This window comes from Falco biarmicus, chromosome 6 (assembly GCF_023638135.1).
Source record: "Falco biarmicus isolate bFalBia1 chromosome 6, bFalBia1.pri, whole genome shotgun sequence".
NCBI lineage: Eukaryota > Metazoa > Chordata > Aves > Falconiformes > Falconidae > Falco > Falco biarmicus.
Window position 1 is genome coordinate 49,433,488 of NC_079293.1, and position 8,146 is coordinate 49,441,633.

The following is an 8,146-nucleotide window of genomic DNA, read 5'->3' on the forward strand; positions in this document are numbered from 1 at the left end:
TGTACAACACTGAGACACTGTAATATGCAATGGCTGAGCATTTCACAGAAAAGTCGTAAGTTCAGCAGAGGGGGGGACCAACATCCAAAAAAATCGCAACCCCTAAACCCCCTTCTGTAATCCTAAAACTGTTACATTGGAAGTGTTGGTTATTGCTCAAATGTATAATCTATAAAACTCTCTTTCTGTAGCACAACTTCTAGTTTAATTCAACAGTGTTTTTCTCCTCCCGTACAGCTTCTACACTGATTTTCCTGTAGTTCAACACATGCAAGAACCAACAACCAACACATACACACACAAAAAAAAAAATAAAGAGATTTGCTATTATTAACATGAACAAAATATAAGGAATGTTTGAATGGCCCGACTAAATACCAAGTGTTTCTAGAAGGAAATACTGACTCACAGTGCACAAAACTACTTTTTTAAATGAAAATAAGTATTGGAGTAGATACTACACTACAATTATTATTCTGGCATGCTAATGGAAAGGAGATAAAGTATCCAACCAGCCAGATTAAAAATTCCCTTAGTGATTCTGCGATTTATTCTCTTTATAACGAGTTTCTCTCTCACCCTGATGGCTATTTCAGGTACTTTATTCAATTTATCTTGTTTTTAATATTTTGTTTTTACAGATGTTGTACTATTTCTGACACTGAATACTCTGCTAAAACTCTGCTACAGAACTGTAAGGTATACACTCCTCAGTACAAGGTGTATATACACTCAGTATAGCCCTGTATTATTTACAAGGACATAAGCTAGAATAAAGAAGTCTCTTATCATGAAGGACATGTTTACAGAGATGTTTTGGAACCGGTATGCTAGCAGAAATATATGACTTTTACAGCTATATTAGAAGTCTCAAATGTACCAAGCCCAAACCTGCTGATCAACCTTTTTCCCAAACTTTTTTGACAGCAGAAATGCGTAGGCAGGAAGAGGACTGAAGCCTTGGCCTAGCACAGGGTCTTATACAGTCTGTTTGGATACACAGAGTTACCACAGAGAGCACCCCTGAGCACACCCCTGCGCACCTCGCACTATAAAAAACATACCTTCTACTGTCATTTGATTTTTCATTATTATGTCTTTCCAGATCACGGAAACATACTGTTGTATTAGTAGCCATCTCATTCTAAACAGCTTTAGTTGACAGCCAGATTCTGAAAACATTTGACAGAGTTTCCTAAATAGAAGCAAATGCAGGTCACCCAGACTAACTCTAGCCCAGGAATACTCTCCCATGCTCGCTTTGTAATTCTTTCCACTTCACTAGCAATGAGCTACTGCTCACAGCAGCAGCATAGCAGTTCACACAGGCAGTCCGAAATTCATAGCATGCTTCCATTTCTTCAATTAGCTGACAAAGAAAACCTTACCCAAGCCTAAGCTGAAAACTTGTTGTACTTGTTTTTCCTTTGCAACTTTAGAAGGCAGGAGACCTATCCACATGTTATTTAGTAAGGACACCTTGAGGCAGCTTCCCCCCCCTTTCAGAAAGGATCATGTTTCACCAACTCTCGGGACTCATCACACTCACTGAATAGCACAACCAGTATAAAAGGTAGCAGGTAAGTTCAAGACCTACTTGACAGGTGTAACTGGCTGCAGTAGTGGATGATTATCCATGTAGAGCTTGCTGAGCACTTCTCCAATGCGAAAAACTCCACCTCTGTTTCTGTTCAAAGATTATAGTTATTTCTGCTATCCTTCCATACCCTAAATACCGTACAATCAGATTAAACCTGTCCCAAAACCAGAGCCAGGTTAACTTCTCATAAACATCACCTCATTTTCTTGCAATTTTTTATTGACTTTGGCAAAATTATGGAACTGCTTTGTGTTCTGCTACATACCTCAACTACCTTGAAGAGAATTAAAAGAACTGGAACCTTTTTTAAAAATAACAAGAGACTTACATTTAAATGAGTCACACCAATTGTTATGAATTTCAATAATTTAATGCTAACCAAGAGTAGAAAGTGTGAAAGTCGGTGTCTCATTTATACTGGTCTTAAAAAAGTTATCTAGAGAAAGTTTTACACTGCAGCAGATTTCAGTATTAGCACCTTGAAGAGAAGTTCTTGAAGTGTTAAGACAGTATGGCAACACTGGTACAATACTAAGTACAAACATAAACCATATAACAACATGTTTTCACATTCTACATTTAAAAAAACCAAAGTTACTTAAGTACATTAAAAACAGAAGTTGTTCAGTGTATTCACAGTTTAAGTAGAGATGGAATCAAGTGCTGGAGTAGAAAAGAGAAGGATGAATGACTTCAAGGCAATTATATTGCAAGTCCAAAGGCACTGACTATACAATACATAGTCTTGTTCTCCCATCTCACAGTGCAGGTTCCTACAAATACAAAAAAGGGGTTCAGAGACAGAAGAAAGTTACAGTGATAAGTGCATGCCCTTATATGCAGCCATTACATGCAGGTTTGTAATTGTTTACATTAAGAATGAATTTTCACAACAGCTTTTCATATGTATCAGTTGGCATCACTGCCACAAGGAAAAAAGACCAAACTGCATGCTATTACTCCAAAACTATAGCACTTGGAAAAAAAAGAATAGTACACTGCCTAGTCTTAAAGGGACTAGCATTACAGTGGCAAGCTGAAAAACCCAACAGTTGTGCTCCTTACCATCACTGGAGTTGTCCCAGAAGCAAGAGCTTGCTGTATGTAGCCCAGCACCATTCTTTTGCATAATCACACAGGTCACTGTTAGCCAGTAGAGAAGCTTTTAGTAATTTATCACTAAATTAACATTTAGCTACATTTTTGCTTAGCATAGTACATACATGCAACACATATGCATATATACATGCTTACGAGTAGTTTATAGACATGGTTCTCGCCAAGATCTTCCCCCACCCCCTAGCCATCAGCGCACTTGACTTTACCAGCTTCAACAGAAAAGAGAAAGCTGCGCTCACCAATATACTTGAAAGGCTTCCCCAGCTTTGTGAGTTGGCTTAACGTTTGTTCCACCACACTGGTTGTCCACTGGTTCACTTTGCTGTGCTGGTAGGCATTGCCACCTATCGCACTTTCTATGGCCTATTGGTGACAAACATATTTTATAATGCATGAATAAACTGCACTGCTGTCCATCTACCAGGCACCCATTAGCCCATTCCAACATCAAATACTAAAGATGAGACCCCCGTACCCACAGAAAAAGTCCTAAATACTGCTTGTCCATCCTGATCATTGGAAGTGTTTTCAATTATTACAAAACTTTCAGGTCAGAGTTTGAGCCAGGCATAGAGGAAATTACCATAGATTCCACTCTCTTTTCATTTTGTGATATTTTGATTATTTTAATTCCTATCCCAATGTCCCAAAGCCAGAGTTACGAGAAGGGTCTTGCATTTAAACAGTCCTGAAAAGACTGGAAAAAACACACACAGCAATGGCTCATTCACACATATTCTATGGAAATGAACTCCAGACTTTTCAGCAGAATCCTTTTTGGGAAATAAAACCCACATGGTTGCTGGTTACCAATAAAGCAGAAGCTTTCACCCAAATAACCCATTCTACTTATGAGGATAGTTTCTCCTTTACGATACAAACCAAAATACATTAAAGCTGCATGTTTTTCATTGATACATTTTTTCCTCACAGAACTTGTTTTAAAAATAATCACAAAATTATTTCAGATTCAGAAGAAACAGGAGCATGTATTAAAGCATGTGGATTCAATTTACGAAGTCTGACCAAAACAGTTGTTTTGCAACAAGAAAAAGATTGTACTAGTTTACAAGAGGAATTTGGGACACAAAACTCAAATCCCTCTGGAAATTTTCTACACAGGAAGTTCATGACTGAACTATTTTTGTTGCTAAGAAACATTTCAAACAAACAAAAACTCATCTTAGAAGAAAAGCATCTCAAAAGAACACAGTAACATGCATATTCAGACAGCCTATAAAAAATGCCTATCCCTCATAGAAATTCAACTAGGGATACACTGCAACTAGAGAGGAGCATATGAAATTATTTCAATTATCTTTTGGATTTGTAAAACACATCACAACTAAAGCTAGGTGTCACTTCCACTTAAAGCATATACATTGGTTAAATCAACAATTATCTATACTTTGATAGTAACCATTCTAGAAATCTATTACATATCAGTTACCAGATTTTCTCGAATGCCTTTCAGCACATGGCATACAACATACTATACTTTCACACCAACAAAATGAAAATGTTGTTTACCTCTTTAATGATGCTACTGACTTCATCAACAACAAAGGATGTCTACAAAAAAAAAGTAGAATTTTAAATAATCAGTGGACACATTCTTCTGTTTACAGAGTCAAGCTTTGTTAAGAACAGGCACTAGAACCTTAATTTATGCTTGTCAGATTTCTTGCAAGTCAGAAGATACCACGTCTTCCCTTATTAGCTCATATGTACCCTGGCTCCCTGAACCCACTCAAATTAACATTCTTAACAAAGTAATGAAAGTAACAGATTAACTAATATTGGCTGGCCTTTTGAGTCAAAGTGTTCAAATTTTAACTTGAAAGTATTTTAAAATAATACACATAGCACTTATGCACACACATATTCTCATTTTACAGTAAGTTTTAATGTCCACAATTCACAGTGAGGTTGCAGAGAAAAGCTTGGTGCGCAGACACAGCTTACAGTTAAACAGACATCTCCAAGGCACATATGTGGAAAAAACATCAATTCACAGCACAAGGAAAAGCTGTCATGACAACCTCAGCTGGGGAGAAGAAAACTGCCCCTTGGAAACCAAAGGGAAAATCTAGCTTGCTGGACTCCCCACCACCTTCAGCCTTCTCTCAGGCTCTGGGGAGTAGGGATGAAGTACGTGGAATCAGAACAGAGAAGGTCCCAACATTTTACTAATCTTAAAAGTACTATCTGTTTACTTGTATGGTTAGTGTTTTAGTCCCTGAGCTATTGCTGCCTCCCATGTAAGGTGGCTAAAACAAGCTGCCACCACTGCTGGGGAGCCAGCCACCCCCTGCAGCTCTTCAAAGGGCCAGGGAGCACTGGTAGGTGAGCACTTGGCACCACAGCCAGCCAGCCACCATGTTTTTACTACTAGGTATCTCATAGCCTCCCCTCACAAACCAGAAGAAAGGAATCAATGAGAAGAAACGGACATAACAGCAAACTAACAGATTTCAAAAGACTGAACAAGGATTTCAAAATTAACGTAATGGAGCCTACGTTGACCGAGTTTTCACTGGGAGGTCTGTCAGCTTCTTCAGCTGGCAAACACAACTAACAGTGTAATACAGGTGTGCAGTCAGGACATCATTACACCTGCTCAGGATTTCAACATCATATTGATAAACCTTTCAGAAGGTGAACAGCCTAGCCAGCTTTAATGACATGTGACATTCAGAAAGATGGGAGCAGCTGAGTGTTCTCCGTGACATAAGAAACAGCACGCAATGCCTTTTCTGTAACTACTGAGAGGCACCAATTTGCTCGCACACTTCAACATTTCTAAAAGCTTTTATGTGCTATGGCAAACTGGCTTTTATTTACAGCTTTGACTTTAATTTTAATATGCCTCATTTGTTTTCATGGTAATAGGTTTTACGGGTGCTTACATTTTAAAGTGCACCAGCGTATTTAACCAAATGAGAGCTACAATTATCAAAATAGTCTTTCCCATAAAGCATAAGTTAAGAACAGGCATGCCAGACATGCTGGCAGACATGAAGCGTGCTGTCTGGCAAGATGATAAACCATATACAGGTTTTTTCTTCACAAAGTCTACAACTCTGCTCGCAAACACCTTTGAGTGAGCACAAACACTGTTCACCACAGTAAACCAAATTAAATTCAACCTGAGTTCTCAAAAGCATTTCAATATCTAATTTGTACTGAAACAAGTGGGGAAGGGCCATAAAGAGATTTGAGGATTTGGTTCTAGGGTTGCTGTTACTTCTCAGCCTTCCTTTTCTGGCAAGAGAGCATATATGGGTTTAGATGCACAACAAAGCAGAACATAAAGTTCTGATATCCAGCTTTGTGATTTATATGCTTAAACTGAGCTGCCAAATAATACAAGCCCCTCTTTAAGTAAGATGATGTAAATACTTTTTGTACTGAAAAATAAAGGGAAAACATACAGAAGCTTTATGACTTTCCTGTGCTACACCTCTGGCACAAGGAAAGCAGATGTAGTTTCCAGTATCTTGTTTAAAAGGGGTGCTCCCAGCCAACAAATGCAAACTGCAAAGCCGTATTATCTTTCAGTAATACTGAAGACGTTTTTGAAAACAGCTATAAGAATGAAGTTCGAGCATGTTGGTAACATTTTTTAAAAAATACCCATAACTGTGTAACACAGGCCAGGCCCAGCAATCAGGACAAGGCTTTCTGAACAGCACAAGCCTGACACCCCTTCACCCCTCACACTGCTTTGCTATTGTCTCACCAAATGACAGTGCAGCTGTTTAAGAACACTGCAGCAAACCGCCACAGCTCGGACAAGCTCTGCAAGAGCAACGCTCGCTGGGTAGCCATTTGGCACGAGAAAGAAAAAGACCCTTGATTTATCAGACTTCGTTAATATGGTAGAACATCTCATTAGCGCGTCCCTGCCTGGACTCTCCGCACACAAATAGCTTGTTCGAGTCTTTCACTCCCCTAAACCGCACCAGCGAAACGCCCAGCACAGCGCCCTGCTCCATCCTGCCGGTGGAGGCAGAGGCCACGATACCCCCAGCGCTTTCTGCGGGCGACCCGCAGCGGCAGAGGGGCCTGCGTGAGCCGCCGCCGGGGAGAGGCGCCCGCCCCCCGAAATACGGACGGGGGCGGCCCCGCCCGGCAACCCCCCTCACGCCGCCAGAGGCCGGTAACCCCCCTCACGCCGCCAGAGGCCGGTAACCCCACTGCACGCTGCCAGAGGCCGGTAACCCCCCTCACGCCGCCAGAGGGGCGGCCCCGCCGGCTGGGCGGCGGGAACAAAGGCCGGGCCCGTCTCCAGCGTTGCCCGGGACGCGCGGCTCGCAGCCGCCGCCAACTGCCGGTGTCACCCCAGGGGCGGGCGGTGGGGGATCGGGGCGAGGCGAGGAGGGAGTGGGGGGTGTCCCAGTGGCCCCGGGCTTGCCGCGGGGAGGCCGAGGAGTGGTGTCCGGGACGGGCAGGTATCGCCTAAGACCCTGCGCCGGCCCCGCAAGGAGAAGCTAGGGGTGGCCCGAAGTCGCCCTTCCCCTGCCCGCCGCCCCGTTACCTCCTCCCCCGACTGGAAGTCGTCCATCTTCTCGGTGGAGCCCCTCACGCCGCAACGGACACCCCGGCACCGCCCCCTCACCCGCTGCGCCCCACGCGCCGGCCGCTGCCTGCAGTGCGCCTGCGCCGCCGGCCCCGGCTCCACGCTCCCGCCGCGTCCGGCTGCGGCGCCCGCGGCGCTTGCGCAGTGCTGCGCGCGGGCGGTGGCGCCCGGCCATAGAAGCCGCTCGGCGCTCTGCGCCTGCGCGCTCGGCTCTGCTTGGGCTCCGTACGGCCCGGCGCTTCCCCGCCCCGCCGGCCGCCAGCGCGCTTGCGCACTCTGCGCGGCTCGGGCGCGTAGCAACCGGGAGCGCCGCGGTCGCTGCGTCGACTGCCGCAGCGGGGCTGAGCCCGCCCGGCGCCCTCCAAGATGGCGCCGTTTCCATAGCGACAGCGCGGAGGGGCTGGGAGGGGCGGGGCGGCGCGGGGCGTGGGGGGCAGCCATGGCGGTGGCGGAAGCCGCGCAGCCTGAGGCTGAGGGAGAACGGGCGGCCCGTCACGCCTGTGTTTTTCACGCAGGTGGCTTGCCTTTCGTGTGCCGCGGGCGTGCCTGCGGGGGTGGATCCGAGAGGCCCTTCCCTGGGAAAGGGGGGGTCTGCGGCTTGCTTCTGGAAACAGCTTGAAAAGAAGGCCGGAGGATGTCATGTATACTCGGCAACTGAAAAAAGCCATGGAAAGACATGAGGAATATCTGAATTCTTACAGTTCTAAGCAGATCCTGTTATTTTTAGCAACCAGAATCTGGACAATGAAGTTAGAGGGCACACTTTGCACAGTTTATGGAGTGGGGGGGCCCCAGTGTTTACAGATTGTCTAAATTACTGTGGATGTCAACCTCTGAGAGTGGCT

The 8,146-nt window shown here is 44.6% G+C and overlaps 1 protein-coding gene across 1 annotated transcript; it reads right to left on the reverse strand.

Moving 5' to 3' along the window:
• Positions 1–1,948: 1,948 nt before the first annotated feature.
• Positions 1,949–7,441, reverse strand: DYNLT1 (dynein light chain Tctex-type 1). Its single transcript, XM_056344485.1, has 5 exons — positions 7,260–7,441; positions 4,250–4,291; positions 2,959–3,082; positions 2,666–2,743; positions 1,949–2,373 (listed from the first exon to the last, which is right to left on the reverse strand). Exons 1-5 carry the CDS (start codon positions 7,284–7,286, stop codon positions 2,303–2,305), a joined length of 342 nt encoding a protein of 113 aa, XP_056200460.1. The 5' UTR covers positions 7,287–7,441; the 3' UTR covers positions 1,949–2,302.
• Positions 7,442–8,146: the final 705 nt, after the last annotated feature.

Excerpts from the sequence above, each read along its gene's own strand:
- DYNLT1 (XM_056344485.1), bottom strand. The coding sequence starts at position 7,286 with ATGGACGACTTCCAGTCGGGGGAGGAG. Across the intron at positions 2,744-2,958 it reads GAAGCCTTTCAAGTATATTG|TGACCTGTGTGATTATGCAA; the intron begins GTGAGCGCAGCT and ends ACTGGCTAACAG. Across the intron at positions 2,374-2,665 it reads CTGGGACAACTCCAGTGATG|GAACCTGCACTGTGAGATGG; the intron begins GTAAGGAGCACA and ends TTGTATTTGTAG.